The 20,211-nt window shown below is 39.4% G+C and overlaps 1 protein-coding gene across 12 annotated transcripts in view; it reads right to left on the bottom strand.

Annotated features, from left to right (window-relative positions):
- unc-13 overlaps positions 1 to 20,211 on the bottom strand; it is an 820,923-nt gene that overhangs the window by 30,190 nt on the left and 770,522 nt on the right. For all 12 annotated transcript variants that reach the window (XM_071690929.1, XM_071690930.1, XM_071690920.1 and 9 more), the window contains 10 exons: positions 19,461 to 19,611; positions 18,875 to 19,033; positions 17,230 to 17,355; positions 13,611 to 13,775; positions 12,831 to 12,944; positions 11,788 to 11,858; positions 8,147 to 8,243; positions 7,501 to 7,722; positions 2,942 to 3,108; positions 2,391 to 2,667 (listed from right to left, as the gene is read on the bottom strand). In XM_071690929.1, the coding sequence (XP_071547030.1) occupies positions 2,391 to 2,667; positions 2,942 to 3,108; positions 7,501 to 7,722; positions 8,147 to 8,243; positions 11,788 to 11,858; positions 12,831 to 12,944; positions 13,611 to 13,775; positions 17,230 to 17,355; positions 18,875 to 19,033; positions 19,461 to 19,611 (1,549 nt within the window). The remainder of the gene's footprint in view (positions 1 to 2,390; positions 2,668 to 2,941; positions 3,109 to 7,500; positions 7,723 to 8,146; positions 8,244 to 11,787; positions 11,859 to 12,830; positions 12,945 to 13,610; positions 13,776 to 17,229; positions 17,356 to 18,874; positions 19,034 to 19,460; positions 19,612 to 20,211) is intronic.

Below are 20,211 nucleotides of genomic sequence, written 5' to 3'. Positions count from 1 at the left end.
GTACCAAGTAAATTCATCAGTCTACAAAGGGTTAAGTATGGTTTCCTTTCAACCCTCAAAATGACAGTTTTTAAGTTGAAATCAGGAATACATTTTTTCTACTACTTCCATTTTAATAATTAAACATGCATCAGTTTTGTAGATGTTTCAGCACATCACACTATAAAGTGTGGGAATAAGGCCACAAAGGTGAGTGATGAACTCAGCCCTGCCTGTATATAAATTTTGCTTGTAGACATTATTCTTGCTCCCAATCAAGGAAATGGACCTGCTCTTGTACAACTTCTTAGGATCCAAAGTATCACCCAGAACAGATATACATAAATATCACTAAACACCAGGACCGCAAGCAAATGTTGCATCCCTATACTCTCAATACCATAGGCTGTCTAAGGCAGCAAATTATGTCATGTGACCTCTAAGACTGTACCATGATGTCAGTCAATATGCCATCCCAACCGTAAGCAAGTAATGGGATTTGTTCAGCATATGAAACCTGATACATGAAAGCCTTATTAAAAGTAGTAAATGTCTTGACTTTTTCTAAAGATTACTCTGAGGCCAAGAGATAAAGCCAAGAGGGAATGAAGACTGTACTCTGTTGCCAAGATATAAAGCCATGAGGGAATGAAGTTGGATAGAAGCACATCCTTTTGATCAGAGAAATGGTTGTGGAAGCACATGTGAATTACTCCTCATGATAGCCAAGGTGATAAAGCCACATAACATTGGTGAATTCCATATGAAAATAAGAATTTTGTGTGGTGCAAATAGCTAATTCAAGAGGTGTACCACCAGAAGTTGGCACATATATCACAATGCAACTTCACACTGATCGCTGATAAGCCTCAGTGTGATAAATGTGAAGGTCAAGTCATACCCGGTCTTTGCCATTCAGTTTAATGAAATCAGACACTGCTCAGTGCTCTTAGCTAAATGTTTATGCAGATGCACAAGATTTCAGATGGTGGAAGAAAATGTTATTTCTCTGCTTTTTGGATACGAATATAAAAGTTGACAATGGTTTCACTGCTGAATAGTGTTTGTACTGATGAAGCTTCAGCCATGGGTGGATTGTACTCTGACTTCACCATCCAGGTCAAGGAGAAGAATCCCTTTGCTTTCAACAATGCATATTACATTTAAGGGCTCTGGCAGCAAAGACATTTCCCATTAAACACAAAGAATATCTGAAGATCATGATAAAAATTGAAAACCACATAAAACATAGCAACCTGAACATCCAACTGTTTGTGCAATTGTTTTGTGATTTTGGAGCAGAGTGCTAGACTACCGTTCCATATTAACATGTGTTGGCTTCCAAAGCACAACATTTTGGATTGTTTGTATGATCTGAGAAGAGAGATGATGTTTGTTTTAAAGTACAGAAAATGGCTACCTCATCATCTTTAATGCAGAGGATCTTAGCTTATCAATGCCAATGTTTTTAAGGTCTTTAATCCTCAGCCTTAAGCTGTAACAGAGGCAATTATGATGCAATTTGTATATTCATTACCAGGCTGCAGTGGTAGAAGTGTTGCATCAAACCGAGGACTCCACAGCATCTTTTTCTCATCTTGACAAGGTTTTTAAGCAACAAAAACTTAAATGATGGCCTTAAAACTGAGATTGAGAATCACCTTTTAAGTTCTATAGGATGAATCTCATCAATATTTCTGGCTTCAGTGAATGCAGTTTGAAATTCAAACTTTCCAAAGATCCCTTCTCCACTACTGCTGGGGACATTCCTGAAACTGCAAGAGCAGTTTCTTGAACTGAAGTTTGATTCTGTAATGAAGGACGGCTTTCCATATCTTGCACCAGAATGTAAGCCAAAGAGCCCTTCAAATCATTATCCCCTTTCCACTGAAGTATTAGCATGACAGAATTTTCAGCACTGGTTGGGATCAAGAGAGAGCAACAAAACATTTTAAGTATAAGGTGGAGGGAAAGCTCTGATGTGCAATCAGCCAGACATCACCAAATATAACAAGAGTTTTAAGTGAAAAGAGCCAGTACCACCCATCTTATTAAAAAGTAAGTTACTTATATCTAGGGAAATTTTCTGGACTGTTTTGCTAAACAGCTGGTTATAAACTGACTATCAAATAAGAGTAAGTGGAGGATGCCTTTGTTTCGATTAAAACTGATATCTCAATTGATTGCAATAATATTCAATACACTTAAACAATTGACTGCTATAAATACGAAAACATTCGGTTTATGAATGCACTTTGACTGCTGGGTTTAAAAGTTTTTTCCTTGAACACAAACATATTTCATATGGTAAGACTATAGTATCCTCAGAAAAACAGTGAAATGTATAGGTAACAGGAAATAAAAGAAAAATGTAAATTTTGAGGGAAAGAGAACAGCAAGGTAAATCTTACCGCCTTATCAGTCATGGGAGGCAGTACAACAGTCTTCTCCATTGTGGTCATGACAATCTTCCACAGCTCCTTCAAGAGTCGCTTCAGCACTGTCTTCTCACAGGACTGGGCATATAGGGAGAGGGAGTCCTCCAATAAGTCCATCAAAGGCACCAGTACCTCATCAGCTTCCAAGCTGACGGCATTACGTTGTGATGGCTGCACCTGACCTGTACCCTTTACTGCCGCTAGTTTGTCACCCATTTCTTTCACTTTTAAGGCAATGCGGCCCTCCAAACTGAAGACAACATGAAGTTTATTACAATTACCTCCAATGAAGTTCATCAATGAATAACCATAGTTAAAAGACCACTCAATCAACTTCAAGACTCATATGCTTTAACGTACTGACAGTAAGTATGTTCTAAAGAGACTTTTTTGATCAACTCAAATTACAAGGCAACATTTTTATATTTTTACAATTTGCTGATGATTATATTCATCTGGAAAGCAAATCAGTAAATAAAAATGGGCATGAACTACTTACATCAACATTCAAGTATGTTACAGACCTCTTAGCAAATTTGTGGGCAAGTTCATCCAGGACGGTGTTAAGGGATGCCTGCAGCTCGTTAAGGATTGTGGCAACATCTTCTTCTAGTTTTTCCCCACCCATTTTCTCATACATCTTTTCCAACTGAACTCTAAGCTGCTGAATGTTGTTCATCAGGATGCATGCCTGCACATGAAAACACCATAAAATATCCGAGCTGCTAAATGCTGTTTATCTGGATGCACAACCCGAACATGGAAAAATCATAAAGTATCAACATAGAAGAATTACCAGTGAGGTTTTCCTCCAAAGAAGATTGGACACTTCTCAATACAGGTTGCTTCATACCACACATATCAGAGCAAAGAGATTTAAAAGAGGAGGATTCTGTTGGAATTATACAAGGAAATAAAACTGTTGTCATTTTAGGTCCATGCTACCAATATATACCAATGAGTAATAAAAGAAGGAATAAGAAAACAAACGATTTTACCAGGATTCAGAATGAAAATAAAATGCACCAAGATTATCATTACAAAAGTTCAGAGTAGGACATACAGCAAAATTTTCATACATGGAAAAACTTCTTTCCATTTCAACATTTATACTGTTAATTCCAATCTCATCTCTTTTGAACAACAGGATTCCTCCTTCACTGATACTTCTCTGTGAAACCCAACTGTGTCCAGCTGCCTCCTCTCTACACTATCAAATCTCAAACTATGATCTCAACCATCATGTCCACACCAAGGGTGGTATTTGCTCTTACACAAACATAAAGAGTCCTTCCTTTGTATCCCAGTTTTGGAATGGTCTATCTCAAAAGTGCATTACTCTCTGTAACTTTGTTTAATGTTTTGCATATTTTTTCCACCAACAATACATAACTGACTACATGACCTCCTGCCACAAAGCATTACTTTCTTCACATCAACACCAGAGACTCTTTTTAGCTCTACTTGGAATAATCCCAGTGAAGTCAAAGCCCTTTCTTTTACCCTCCTTTACCCTTTATTGATGATTATTGTGGGATCTGCACTTTGACAGTGGCATGCAATCATGTGGGCTCTGTAATTTTGTCCATGCATGAAAATTTTAAGTTGGAAGACGCACTTTACTGGTATGCTGAGATACCTCGTCACAAGCAAATATGCTCAGCACTGAGAAAAGATCCCAGTATTAGTTACCAATATAACATGAAAGGAAAAACAAGTCCATAGTATGCATGCTCTTATGCCTCACATTGATTACCTGCTAGAGATAGTCTTTGGGCCATTAATTCCTCATTAAGATAGAATGAACCACATGAGCATGAAGTAATTGTTTTGAAGACAGGTTTTTCACTTCCTCCAAAATTCAGAAAAGCTTTTTTTTCAACTCTTCCTTCTCTCTTTCATTAACCTTTTTACATTTCAATTTACGCCCAGCCTTGATCCGTGATGTGGACTTTTGTTTGTGTCTGGAACCTTAAAATAGTCATTCTTTCCTTATTCATTCTTTCCATATGTCCAAACCATTTCAGCACACCCTCTTCTGCTTTCTCAAGCACACTCTTTTTCTTTCTACACATTTCTACCCTTTCATTGCATACTCGATCAAACCACCTCACACCACACACATATATGTATATTCTTTCTTTCTTTCTTTCTTCCATACATATTCACCATTTCCCACATTAGCGAGGTAGCATTAAGAACAGAGGACTGAGCCTCAGAGGGAACATCTTCACTTGGCTCCATTCATTGTTCCTTCTTTTGAAAAATTAAAAATGGGAGGGTAGGATTTACAGCCCCCAGCTCCCTCCCCCTTTAGTCACCTACAACATGCAAGGAATACGTGGGAAGTATTCTTTCTCCCTTACCCCCATGGATATATATATATATATATATATATATATATATATATATATATATATATAGGGGAGAAAGAATACTTCCCACGTATTCCCTGCGTGTCGTAGAAGGCGACTAAAAGGGGAGGGAGCGGGGGGCTGGAAATCCTCCCCTCTCAATTTTTTTTAATTTTCCAAAAGAAGGAACAGAGAAGGGGGCCAGGTGAGGATATTCCCTCAGTGGCCCAGTTCTCTGTTCTTAACGCTACCTCGCTAACGCGGGAAATGGCGAATAGTTTGGAAAAAAAAAAATATATATATATATGCGCCCTTCACTGAAGTTCCCATTTGCTCCCTTGTCTTACGCACTTTATTTACCTCCTTCCAGAACATCTTTTTATTCTCCCTAAAATTTAATGATACTCTCTCACCCCAACTCTCATTTGCCCTTTTTTTCACCTCTTGCACCTTTCTCTTGACCTCCTGTCTCTTACTTTTATACATCTCCCACTCAATTGCATTTTTTCCCTGCAAAAATCGTCCAAATGCCTCTCTCTTCTCTTTCACTAATACTCTTACTTCTTCATCCCACCACTCACTACCCTTTCTAATCAACCCACCTCCCACTCTTCTCATGCACAAGCATCTTTTGCGCAATCCATCACTGATTCCCTAAATACATCAACATCCCATTCATAACAAGTAGTGGTGATGTGAGAAGGAGATGGAGTGAGTATTTTGAAGGTTTGTTGAATGTGTTTGATGATAGAGTGGCAGATATAGGGTGTTTTGGTCGAGGTGGTGTGCAAAGTGAGAGGGTTAGGGAAAATGATTTGGTAAACAGAGAAGAGGTAGTGAAAGCTTTGCGGAAGATGAAAGCCGGCAAGGCAGCAGGTTTGGATGGTATTGCAGTGGAATTTATTAAAAAAGGGGGTGACTGTATTGTTGACTGGTTGGTAAGGTTATTTAATGTATGTATGACTCATGGTGAGGTGCCTGAGGATTGGCGGAATGCGTGCATAGTGCCATTGTACAAAGGCAAAGGGGATAAGAGTGAGTGCTCAAATTACAGAGGTATAAGTTCGTTGAGTATTCCTGGTAAATTATATGGGAGGGTATTGATTGAGAGGGTGAAGGCATGTACAGAGCATCAGATTGGGGAAGAGCAGTGTGGTTTCAGAAGTGGTAGAGGATGTGTGGATCAGGTGTTTGCTTTGAAGAATGTATGTGAGAAATACTTAGAAAAGCAAATGGATTTGTATGTAGTATTTATGGATCTGGAGAAGGCATATGATAGAGTTGATAGAGATGCTCTGTGGAAGGTATTAAGAATATATGGTGTGGGAGGAAAGTTGTTAGAAGCAGTGAAAAGTTTTTATCGAGGATGTAAGGCATGTGTATGTGTAGGAAGAGAGGAAAGTGATTGGTTATCAGTGAATGTAGGTTTGCGGCAGGGGTGTGTGATGTCTCCATGGTTGTTTAATTTGTTTATGGATGGGGTTGTTAGGGAGGTAAATGCAAGAGTTTTGGAAAGAGGGGCAAGTATGAAGTCTGTTGGGGATGAGAGAGCTTGGGAAGTGAGTCAGTTGTTGTTCGCTGATGATACAGCGCTGGTGGCTGATTCATGTGAGAAACTGCAGAAGCTGGTGACTGAGTTTGGTAAAGTGTGTGGAAGAAGAAAGTTAAGAGTAAATGTGAATAAGAGCAAGGTTATTAGGTACAGTAGGGTTGAGGGTCAAGTCAATTGGGAGGCGAGTTTGAATGGAGAAAAACTGGAGGAAGTGAAGTGTTTTAGATATCTGGGAGTGGATCTGGCAGCGGATGGAACCATGGAAGCGGAAGTGGATCATAGGGTGGGGGAGGGGGCGAAAATTCTGGGGGCCTTGAAGAATGTGTGGAAGTCGAGAACATTATCTCGGAAAGCAAAAATGGGTATGTTTGAAGGAATAGTGGTTCCAACAATGCTGTATGGTTGCGAGGCGTGGGCTATGGATAGAGTTGTGCGCAGGAGGATGGATGTGCTGGAAATGAGATGTTTGAGGACAATGTGTGGTGTGAGGTGGTTTGATCGAGTGAGTAACGTAAGGGTAAGAGAGATGTGTGGAAATAAAAAGAGCGTGGTTGAGAGAGCAGAAGAGGGTGTTTTGAAGTGGTTTGGGCACATGGAGAGAATGAGTGAGGAAAGATTGACCAAGAGGATATATGTGTCGGAGGTGGAGGGAACGAGGAGAAGAGGGAGACCAAATTGGAGGTGGAAAGATGAAGTGAAAAAGATTTTGTGTGATCGGGGCCTGAACATGCAGGAGGGTGAAAGGAGGGCAAGGAATAGAGTGAATTGGAGCGATGTGGTATACCGGGGTTGACGTGCTGTCAGTGGATTGAATGAAGGCATGTGAAGCGTCTGGGGTAAACCATGGAAAGCTGTGTAGGTATGTATATTTGCGTGTGTGGATGTATGTATATACATGTGTATGGGGGTGGGTTGGGCCATTTCTTTCGTCTGTTTCCTTGCACTACCTCGCAAACGCGGGAGACAGCGGCAAAAAAAAAAAAAAAAAAAAAAAAAAAAAAAAAAAAATATATATATATATATATATATATATATATATATATATATATATATATATATATATATATATTGGGGGCTTTCTTCATCTGTTCTTGGTGCTACTTCAATGATGCAGGAAATGGCAATGAAATATATATAAAAAAATATGTAAAACCAACTATGACCTTTTTGCACTAACCTTTTTCTCGTCGCAGACGTAATTAGGAAACTCTTTCTTACAAATATCAGCATAAGCTAGGAGCACCTTGACAATTGTCTTGGCAAATCTCTTCATGAATCTTTTCCAGATCTCTGGATCTGGACACTCAAGCTTAGAGACGACACCAAAGCACTGTGTCAGCTGAGTGAACACATCTACTACAGAGTTGGAGAAGAGCGAATTCTCTGAACTGGGCGGGAACTGTGGAAGGGAAGATGGTACGTTTCTTTGGAGGGATTCCATGTATTATAGACAACCATTTGTATATTTTCTTGGATCTAGCATAACAGAATATATTCTGTCTATTGTTGTGCACATATCCTACATTAAGAAATAACAGTTTGGTGTATCATCTGACATTTGGTATTGTGTTGAATGTTTGCTATGGGAGAGTTGTCAGTAATTATTACATATGTCTAATTTCATGAGGTTATGAATAAGTATAATTGCATTTATCTCATGAAATACCCTCCTTTTAATAAAAGGCATGCCATTTACAACCAGTCTGTTGATTGGCTGATATTTGTATGTAATGTTCCAGCAAATCAACACACCTGTATTGAGACAAAACACTTCTCATGCTAGCAAAATAAGTTATGCTACTTATGCTGGGAGATTACGTTACCTCGTCCTTTTTGTCTCTTTGGAAGGCACCGTTGAGGTACTCGAGCGACACGTCGTCGTTCTCGTTCAGCCACTGCATCACAAACGGCTCAAACCACCTAAAGGAAATATCAAAACAGATATTAATTGAACATATATTAAGGTCGTTGAGACTGATACAGCATTTATGGCTGCTCTAGTCTAAAGTATTAGGATTTCAAATACAATTCACAGCTACCTGGTTGACACGAATCTGTGTTGGAGTTGGTGGGAGTGGAGTTAGAGGTTAGTAGAGTTAAGTTCCTGAGCACATTAAGGAGAATGTGGAGGGACAAATGTGTTCATGGGGAGATGATTGTGTGAATGTCAGCATTCCTAGTGGGTCCTGAATGCAACAGAAAGTATGAGGGTAGACATATTGGAGAAGAAATGCCTGAGGACAGTATGTGGTGTGTGGAGGGTTAGATGTATAACAAAGGACAAAGACAGGTATGGTAGGAAATGCAGTCTGATTAAAAAAGTTGACCAGGGTGTGCTGAAATGTTTTTACATATGAAGATGATGAATGCAGAAAGACAGACTCAGCCTATAACCTTTCTACTTTACAGAGTTAGTCTCTAAACACTTGCATGTGTTTGTCAGGATTACAGTTGCTGGGCATCGGGGATAAATAGGTAAATGTGAAATGAAAAAGAAAGTGGATTACAAGATAGAGCTTATGCTCTTGGCATCAACAGAAGCAGGGAAGAGAGGCGAGTGTTTTTGGAGGAGCTGAGCAAGAGCATCAACAGTTTTGATGCAAGGAAGATGATGTGGCAGTTAAAGGTACAAGTTTGAGGCATGATTTGGAATACTTGTTTCAAAAAGAGGTACATACAGTACATATGTAGGTGAGTGGGGATGATGATAGACAATCTTTTCTGGACTATGAATTAATTGATAGGAATGCTAAAGAGAGACTTTTAATGTAAAAGCTTTGAGCAGGGTCACTGGTAGGATGCCTGGTTATTTCTTGGTGGAGGCAAGGGTAAAACTTTGTTGGGAAATGCACTTCATCTAGAACAAGGGCTCCAGGTGGAGTACAGACACGAGTTGGGGCATGAGTACAAGCTAAGGAAAGGTAGCCAGAGGAAATCATGGGAGTGAAAGATTTTTTAAGCAATTGGGGCTTGAACATACAGGACGGTGAAAGGAGTGCAAGGAATAGAGTGAATTGGAACAATTTGGTATTCTATTCGTATTTGCCATTTCCCGCGTTAATGAGGTGGCATTAAGAACAGAGGACAGCCTCAGAGGGATTATCCTTACTTGGCCTCCTTCTCTGCTCCCTGTGGGGCAGGGTAGCACCATGAATGGATGAAGGCAAGCAAGTATGAATATGTACATGTGTATGTACATGTATGTATTTGTGGATATATATATATATATATATATATATATATATATATATATATATATATATATTTTTTTTTTTTTCCAAAAGAAGGAACAGAGAAGGGGGCCATATGAGGATATTCCCTCAAAGGCCCAGTCCTCTGTTCTTAACGCTACCTCGCTAATGCGGGAAATGGCGAATAGTATGAAAAAAAAAAAAAAAAAAAAAAAAAAAATATATATATATATATATATATATATATATATATATATATGAAGGAATAGTGGTTCCAACAATGTTGTATGGTTGCGAGGCGTGGGCTATGGATAGAGTTGTGCGCAGGAGGATGGATGTGCTGGAAATGAGATGTTTGAGGACAATGTGTGGTGTGAGGTGGTTTGATCGAGTAAGTAACGTAAGGGTAAGAGAGATGTGTGGAAATAAAAAGAGCGTGGTTGAGAGAGCAGAAGAGGGTGTTTTGAAATGGTTTGGGCACATGGAGAGAATGAGTGAGGAAAGATTGACCAAGAGGATATATGTGTCGGAGGTGGAGGGAACGAGGAGAAGAGGGAGACCAAATTGGAGGTGGAAAGATGGAGTGAAAAGGATTTTGTGTGATCGGGGCCTGAACATGCAGGAGGGTGAAAGGAGGGCAAGGAATAGAGTGAATTGGAGCGATGTGGTATACAGGGGTTGACGTGCTGTCAGTGGATTGAATCAAGGCATGTGAAGCGTCCGGGGTAAACCATGGAAAGCTGTGTAGGTATGTATATTTGCGTGTGTGGACGTGTGTATGTACATGTGTATGGGGAGGGTTGGGCCATTTCTTTCGTCTGTTTCCTTGCGCTACCTCGCAAACGCGGGACACAGCGACAAAGTATGAAAAAAAAAAAAAAAAAAAAAAAAATGATATATATATATATATATATATATATATATATATATATGTGCATGTGTGGGCATTTATATATATATATATATATATATATATATATATATATATATATATATATATATATATATGTGTGTGTGTGTGTGTGTGTGTGTGTATATGAGTGGATGCACCATTCTTTGTTTTCTGGCGCTACCTCACTGAAGCTGGAAACGGCGATCAAGTACAATAAAAATATATTTTTTTTTTCATACTATTCGCCATTTCCCACGTTAGCAAGGTAGCGTTAAGAACGGAGGACTGAGCCTTTGAGGGAATATCCTCACTTGGCCACCTCCTCTGTTCCTTCATTATATATATATATATATATATATATATATATATATATATATATATATATATATATATATATTCATTTTATTTTTTCATTTTGCTTTGTCACTGTCTCCTGCATTAGCGAGGTAGCGCAAGGAAAGAGACGAAAGAAATGGCTCAACCCACCCACATACACATGTATATACATAGACCCACGCAAATATACATACCTATGCATCTCAATGTACGCATATATATACACAGGAGGGTGAAAGGCGTGCAAGGAATAGAGTGAATTGGAATGATGTGGTATACTGGGGTCGATGTGCTGTCAATGGATTGAACCAGGGCATGTGAAGCGTCTGGGGTAAACCATGGAAAGTTCTGTGGGGCCTGGATGTGGAAAGGGAGCTGTGGTTTCGGTGCATTATTACATGACAGATAGAGACCGAGTGTGAACGTATGGGGCCTTTGTTGTCGTTTCCTAGCGCTACCTCGCACACATGAGGGGGGAGGGGGTTGTTATTCCCTGTGTGGAGGGGTGGCGATGGGAATAAATAAAGGCAGACAGTATGAATTATGTACATGTGTATATATGTATATGTCTGTTGTGTATACATATGTGTACATTGAGATGTATAGGTATGTATATTCGCATGTGTGGACGTGCATGTATATACATGTGTATGTGGGTGGGTTGGGCCATTCTTTCGTCTGTTTCCTTGCACTACCTTGCAAACGCGGGAGACAGCAACAAAGCACCAGACAGAACAAGAACACCTAGCTATGAGATGGCCTTCTGCTGGGACACTGTCACCAGGGTTCTTGCATGGAAACATGACTAGCAAAGATACAGGATCAAGTTGGGAAAGAGTTTGATTTATATAAAGGTATTTACTAGATAAGAGCACAAGCTGGAACTTGAGTTTCATCTGAGACATAAGCTTAATCTTTTATACATGCACCAACTGGGCAGTGAACACCAGATGGAGGAAAGGCACCAGCCTGGCACTGGCATCTTTTAAGACAAAGGTACCAAAGAGAACAGCTTTCAGCTGACTGCACAATCACTGAAACTTACGCAGGGTATTCAGGCACTTGGTCTTTGTAGGGAGGCACGTCCTTTACGTAGTTATTGTACAGCCACTTCACCTGAGGGATAGATAAAAATAATATTAGGCACTTTTCTTGTGCTGGGCAACAGTATCCTGTGTGCTTCAATGATTCACCCATTTAATTCTCTGATGAGTGGTCCTAACGATATTAAAAGGATAAGAGGCATGGGCTATAGATAAGGATGTGTGATGATAGGCCATTTCACCCCTATAAACTGCATGCTTGCCCCTCTGTGCAAGACCCTTGCATTTATCTTCCTATCCTCCTCCATAAACATAACACATCCCTTCCACAGACCAACCTTCACCTGGAACCCCTCGCTTTCCTTTCTTCTTACTCGTACACATGCCTTACACTCTTGATAAAAACTCAACTTCTCGTACCTTTCCTCTCTTCCCATATACATGTGAAACCTTCCACAAGGCACCTCTACCAACTTTGTCATATGTTTTCTCGATTCATAAATACTACTTTATTCTTCTGTTTCTCCATTTTTTTCTCTCATTTTCAAAGCAAACACCTGATCCACACATCCTCTACCACTCTTGAAACCACATTTTTTTCTTCCTAATTTGATGCTCTGTACATCCCTTTACCCTTTCAATAACATACAACTTACTGTGTAAGCAATTTATACCTCCTTTGTTCCAACACTCTACTTCGTCCTCCTCACCATGATCCATCCATGTAATGAAAATTTTAACTAACCAATCAAAAACACAGTTGCCTCCATTTTGAAGAATTTCAACTGCATATATCATCTTATGCTAGGCTTTTATCAGCTCTTCTCTTTTCACTAAGCATTTTCCATTACTCTCTCACTTCGCATACCTCCCTGACTCAAACACCCTGCATCTGCCACCCTGTCATCAAGCACATTTGACAGTCCTATGAAATACTCACTCCATCTCCTCATTACCTGTTACCTCTTCCCTCTGATGACAGCAAGTACGATTTACTTTTAGATTTTTCTCCCAAAGGACTTCTGACAAGCAGACAAGTACTCACCTTGAAGTGGAGGTTCATGTACTCGCTGCTCTTACACAGGCGATGCTGCTCATGCTCCTCAAGGGCATACTTGATGTCCACTGCAAACATGCTCCACATCGTCGATGCAGATAGCTGTAGTGCAAAAAATAATCAATGTAGCCTAAAATTATACATATGAGGGTTATGATCAAAACATTCTCTTTTCGTCTGTTTCTTTGGGGGAATCATGAATGTCCTTTCTTCTTTGGGGGACTCATGAATGTCCTTTCTCCTTTCAAAGGTTAATAATCTTCCAGATCAGTTATTGGATATCAAATAATAATTACATACCTGGCAATTACTATCCACCTTCCAGAGAAGCTTTTCAGTATCCTATGAACTTAATGCTCATCTGTTCCTACTTTTTTGTGGATAATCTGGTATACATTGTCCTTTTCTTGGACAATCACATGCCATTTGGTAGCATTGTTTTACTCACTCGTTAGGGCAATCTCTGCTTAATCTTTGACACTAATCACTTACTATAGTAATTAGGAAATCACCCATAATACAGATCCCTAACACCTTGGGATTTCATCATCCAATATCAAAGTAACATTCCTCACCAATAAGGGAACTGACTTTCGCTAGTCAAGCACTATACATTTTCAGGAACTGGTCTTTCAATATTAAGGCACTAATAATTACCAGGGACTGATCACTTTTGTTTTGTGGACTTACAGAATACCTATTTCAGACTAAACCCTCAAGATAAACAAAACACTCACCAGGCGCACTAACTTGTCACTTTTTACCCACCTGTCCAATGTTGAACTCCTGGGGAAACTGGTTGAGGACGGGGGCATAGCTGTTCTTGTCCTCCTCGATGACGGAGACGATGAGGGCGATCAGCTTGTGCCAGAAGTCAACGCTTTCTAGCCGAGGGCCCTGCTCTGCACCCTCCTTCTTCTCTGACGGATCCACCTGTGAGAACAACGAGACATCAGGTATCATCTTGGAAAAGTGTTACCAAAAGCATCAACAAACCACATCGATGCGAAGCATCAGGTAGCATTTTGGAAATACGTGTTACCAAAAGCATCAACAAACCAAAAAGATGAAAGTCTATATGGCAAAACTGTACATTATAATACAAACCTTACCTTAGTGCCCTTTACTACCCCAGGATCCCCTTCTACAGGGCTCAAAGTGCTCAGGAAGCTGGACACAACCTTTGGCAGAACCACAGGACAAGACGTGTGCTGATGCATGTCTTTGTGAGACAAGCACAGAAAAAGTGGATTGAACTGTTCAAGGTTGATATTACATCTTGGGCATGAGTGGGGTCATCTTGTTTGTTGAATCAATACCTATAGTGCTTAAGTGATGGATAGTGTCTAGAATGCAAAGAAGAATAACTTAATTATGCCTGGGAATGCTGTTTCAAATAAGTATATATTTTGATGGATGGGAAACAGGTTTGGGAGGTATTTGTTTAATGCTTGTCAGTTTATTGTGGTGTGTAAGCATTTTTTCAACATATGACTGTTGAGGGAAGGGGAGCTATAAATATAGGTAGCACAAGTGTGAAGCAGGAGTAAGCTTTTTATTTCCACTTAGTAGTTAGTGTTTGTTTATGATAGGTCTGGATGTGAAAGGTCCAGTGCAGTTGCAATAAACCAACTGTTGAGGAAATCTAAACAAGCCTCTTGGAAACATTTCTGTTTTGCTGTGTAGGTGTTGAAAAACTGTTTTTTTGGTTTGTAACTTATGTTTGCTTTTCAAAAAGGTGTATGACCAAGCAGCTGGTTATGTCCTTTTTTATATTGAATGTAATTTGTTTCATATGCGATATCCAGTCTGGTTGGAAATTTGTCGAGTGTGAATTGTTGACCATCCAGGATGATGAGAGGGTGCAGACTGAATTCATGTTTGAGTTGAGGCAATAGCAAATTTTTGTGGTGGTACAGACACTGGTTGAGCCAGTGTTCCAACTGTGTGATGTAGTGTTGCTTGTTTCTTGTTGCTTGGGTAGTGTCAGGGTACTGTAAAATGACTGAGAGGTGATATTCACGTGAAATGACTTCTACAGTGTGGTCTGTAAGAAGTGATGGGAGATCATGATGAAAGAAATTGAAGGTTAGAGAAAAAATTATTCCTTGGGGAACTATGTTGCAGAGCTTGAGGATTATGGAGATGAAGTTTCTCTGAATGACTTGATGACCGGCTATGAAGCTAGCAAACTAAATATACAAGTTTTAGATATATTAGCTTATAGGAATATTTGTTATCCCTGGGGATAGGGGAGAAAGAATACTTCCTACGTATTCCCTGCGTGTCGTAGAAGGCGACTAAAAGGGGAGTGGGGGGGCTGGAAATCCTCCCCTCTCATTTTTTTTTTTTAATTTTCCAAGAGGAACAGAGAAGGGGGCCAGGTGAGGATATTCCCTCAAAGGCCCAGTCCTCTGTTCTTAACGCTACCTTGCTAACGCGGGAAATGGCAAATAGTATGAAAGAAAAGGAGTATTTGTATTCAGTCATACATTATTGGTCATGTCTATTTCTTTCTAAGATTATTTCTCTGAACATTACTCTAACTTTTGACAATTTTGTCATAATACTATGTATTCCTTGACTTATTTGTCTGGTGTATGCCTTCTTATTACTTTTATGAAAATTCCACTGTATACTCTTATTCCATGCACTGTTTGCCACTTTATTCAATCATAATGTATCCTTTTAAGTAATTATCCAATTTGTCATGTGGTTAACTTTACAAACACTCTTCCCTCAATCCTTTACTTACAGCAGACTGTTTTTGGCTGCAGCTTAGAAATCAGCCTAGAAATATTCCTCAATGTGTCAAGTTACACTTTGCAGGTAATTTTTTTTATTGTGGATTCAGAGAGTGAGGACATACAATGCAACATGACAAAGCCCTGTTAGCAGCTATCTAAATTTGTATGTAATTATTCATGTTATGCTTAACTGCCAAATCAGTGTATCAAAGTCACAGTAGCCACACAACATTTCTATAACTTTCCGTGCTGAAGTAAGGGGTCCCACAGAAGTATAAATACACATTCAGTTCCCACTGGCTGGTGCAGCTGACCATAGTCAGATGGGTAAGGTCGACAGTGGTATTAGTCTCACTGGACCTTTATGGGCAGTGCACATATTATATTGATTTGTAAATGAAATACAAAAGTTATACAGCTTTGGTTCCCTCATTCTACTTCTTCTTTTGCCACTTTTTCAGCTCCTTCATGCTCCTCCTGGCATCCTGCAGTTTTCTCGAGCTTTTCCCTGCTTCCTTCCCTGCAGGGACTGCCCATACACCTCTCTTATCCTTCAACAGAAACTCTACTTCCTCACCTCACCACTCTATCCTTTTTCAAGCTTCCATATCCTACCTTCTACTTATAAAACAATTCACCCACAAAATGTATGTAATACCTCCATACTGTCATCCACTTCTTACCTACTCCTCAAATTTCATTCAATCTAATCTTGTGCCATTCTTCAATCAATCTCTCTTGGATTCACCAATCTCCACACACAAGCCTCTCGGCAAGTTCACTCACTTTCATCATCTTTTCACTCATGTCATTTCCTATTTTTCTAGAGCCACTAAGAACTTTCACACTCACCTCCATTAGGAAATGATCAAACAACCTGCCACCTGCACCTCTCAGCACATACTTATCCAACAGTCTATCCTTGTATGCTTGTCAATTTGCATGTAATCTAAATGTCTGTGACCCTCAGCCACACTCATCTAGCATTCTAGAATATGCACCAATTTTTAAACCAATTATTCCCAAATGCTAATCCTTTTTCAGCAAACAACCATTTTCATTTACACTAGGTATTCCATGCCTCCCAAATATATCTTCACCTGCCACACCACCCTCTCTTGCATTCATATTTCCCACCACTAAAATTAAATCTCTTGCATCAAAGTTGCTGAAGCAGTTACTAAGCTCCTTAAAAAGACTTTCCTCTCTTCCTCAGTCTCCTTGCCACCAGGTGTATAAGCATCAACGGTCACCTAGCTCTTGTAATCTACTTTCATTTTTACCCACAACAGTATGGAACTCATTTCTTACACTTTTTAAGACATTCCCACAATCCTCATGCATCAGAAGTACCATCATCCCTCCTCTGATCTTGCTCATGCACTAAGCTAGACTTTACCCATCAGACACTTCCTTATCACTCTTACCTCTTCCTCTTGAGCTTAGTTTCTCTCAAAGCCAAGGAGGGGAGCATTTACACCATCCCATTTGTGCCCTTTTAAGTAGCCTTCTACAATACAAAAGAAATAAGGGAAGGTATTCTTTCTCCTCTTATCCCCAGGTGTATAGAATTTTAAACGAATATTATTTAAAAGACTCCCATTGGTGACTACTTTCTCGAAAGCTAGAGATGATCCTACCTGGAACTCTCTATTGTAGAGCTCATAACAGTTCTCAAAGAGAAACTGATAAGTAGATCTGAGGCAGGCTATGGCACAATCCTTCACGACCACGCTGGCTCGTGGTGGCGACGATAATTCCTGCACCTAGTGATGTCAAAGTAGGCTTGAGTTAGACATTGTCATGGAGCAAATAAATTCTGCATCTACTGAGGTTAAACCATACGAGGAAATATGAAACTCAAAATGCAGTTATAACTCCAGTAGCTAGAAAGGATAAAATGGGCTAGGTCTATACTACTACATTATAAAGTAAAAAATCAGAGGAGTTCAAAGAACAGTTGAAAAAGTTTCATGGTAATGAAATTCCAGACTCTATGGAGGTCAAAGAACATACTTCCTATGTCTAGGGAGGGCAACACATGTTCTGACAAGAAAAAGTTTCAAGGTAATGAAATTCCAGAATCTATGGAGGTCAAAGAACATAATTCCTATATCTAGGGAGAGCAACACATGTTCAGACAATGTCAAAAGGACAATACCAGCACCTAGAACCCTTAAGAATGGCTAGGGTCAGGAAAGGTTACAAAGTACTAGTAATTCTAGCATATGTAGTACATGAAATACTACCCATCTGTTATAATGTAATGACATTTTAAGATTTCAAAATGACAGTTAATCTTTAAACCCTTAAAGGAACAAGCCTCGAACATTTAGGGAGGTCCCCTGGATGGAAGTTGTCAGAAAAACAATTTTGTTCTTTTATGTCTATCTGTTTTATCTAAATATCTCCAATGCCTGTTCCAACTGGAAGTCTCTCAAGGGGGTGACCACAGCAATAGTCTCTCCATATCTATTGAACTATAGTGCTGCTTCTTAACCTTTAGTTCCTCACCCTTAACAGGCCACTGGCAGAGGGTAACTCCAGCACTGTTTGCTGAGGCTACTATCTAATGTTCCTACTGACTGCTACCTAATACTCTTTCCTACTACTTCTACCTAGTGTTTCCACCTATTGTTCTCACTCAGATGTTCTTACCTACTACTTCTATCTACTGCTCCAACCAGTATGCCAAAAGGTAGGGCTAGCACAAAGTGCTCAATGCAGGAAACTCTAGAGTACCAAAGAATGAGCTGTGCAAGTGTTGTCAAATGTTATGTATGACAATGAGAGATTGTATGATTGTGGACAGAATGCCAGTGCTTCAGGTGTGGGTGAGGCAGAAAGAAAAGACAGCTACCTGGGCTAGAAGAATATACCTTGACAACATTGAAGTGCTGGATCACTATGCAATCGTAACTAACCCTCCCAATACCCAGGTGATTAGTATTGTTAATATACCTTCCTAGTCAGTGGCTGCCTACCAGCTACTACCTATTTCTGTCATGAACCTGCTCTTACTAAATTCTACTTGCTCTCTGCAATAAAACATCACATAAATAAGACATAAATAAAAAGATAAACAGACAAATATAACATGCAGAAACTAACAGAGAATAGGAGCACAGAAAAGTGGTTAAATGGAAAGAGAGCAATATAGCCCAACTACTCAAAAAAAATCAAGAAATTATCGACAGACAGATGAATCAATAGATAAGCTGAAAGATAGGAAAATATAATGGAATAAAAATGACTAATGGACAGGATTAGGGTGTTAATATTTACTTTCATCCTGAAGAAGGTTATGGATGTGAGGAGGTCGACAGTGGACTTTAGGTCCTGAAGTTTCTCATTGGAGCTGGCAGGGAAATTGTTGCGGTACATGGACAGGTCAATCCGCAGTGAGTTGTGCAACTGATCCAACAGCTTCACGAATTTCTCTTTCTGTGGTACAAAAAGAGGTTTATAAAATTTCATTTCGTTAAACACTGCCATTCATACCCTACCTTAAGTAGTATCCATCATTCAGTGTGCTCTAGGGCAATAGGTATTCTCAATCTCCTTGAAGTAAGCAGTTTTGTCTTATAAACTGATTACAAGTTAATATAAATATTGTCAGACATATCATGAAAATGAAAGAAATTATAAGGTTATAATACTCTTATCACAAGAATGAAAAAACTTTAAGTCAAAGGTACCTGACATTTGCTTTAATACCACACTACCAAGACTCTAAAAAACAGTGGTGATGCCAATACATGGATGAATTCATACAAATTTGTAAATGACTTTACATATATGGATATGTTTTTGACTGAATAGGATACAGTGCCTGACAGTGGATTTGTTGTTAATGAAAGTTTATACTCACACCAAAGTTGGAAGCAGCAAATCTATCTGAAGCAGAAACAGCAGAAGAGGCGGTGGTGTGGGCATAAAAAGCGTTAATGTTAGCCAGCAGCGTGGACATCACTGCTGGCACACCCGGACACAGGTACTTGGTTGACAAACAGTGGAAATGACTGTCAGGAGAAAAATCATCATTTTGAGTGGGTGGGACTGGAATGGTACCTCTGAAAGATAAAGAAGGGATGACCTTAGGTGGCAAGAAGAGAGATAGTTTGAGAGGAGGCAGGAATCATAGGAGTGGAAACCAGAGAAGTGAATAATGAAAACAATAGTTTAAGTGGTAGAAATTATATGAAAGATAGAGAGGAAAATGGCAAAAGTGTCAAAGATGGGGTGACCATTAACAGATAAGAGAAGAGGACAGCGATAGTGAGTGTGCAAACAAGGAATGAGACTATTATTAATGAACAGAAAAGAAAGTTATTGGTAATGATGATCAAAAAGCTAGCCATTACAGGTGGATGAGAAAGCAAGAAACTCCGTAAGGACAAGGTAGGGAAAAGCTCAAGAATATACTGGGGGAATGACAAAGTTGAAAAGCCAAAAAAAGACTCGATGTAATCACTATATTATGTCCAATACTATGTGTGTCAGTTCCCCAAATGGGTAATCAGGAACTTGGTTAAATTCAACTGTTCAAAAACAATTTCTACCCATATCCCTACAATTAAACAATTTCAGCTATCAAGTTTCAAACTTTGCAATTCAACCTG

Source organism: Panulirus ornatus, chromosome 49, assembly GCF_036320965.1.
Source record: "Panulirus ornatus isolate Po-2019 chromosome 49, ASM3632096v1, whole genome shotgun sequence".
NCBI classification, from domain to species: Eukaryota; Metazoa; Arthropoda; class Malacostraca; order Decapoda; family Palinuridae; genus Panulirus; species Panulirus ornatus.
The sequence above is the reverse complement of the archived record's forward strand: the minus strand, read 5'-3'. Positions and strand labels throughout refer to the sequence as shown.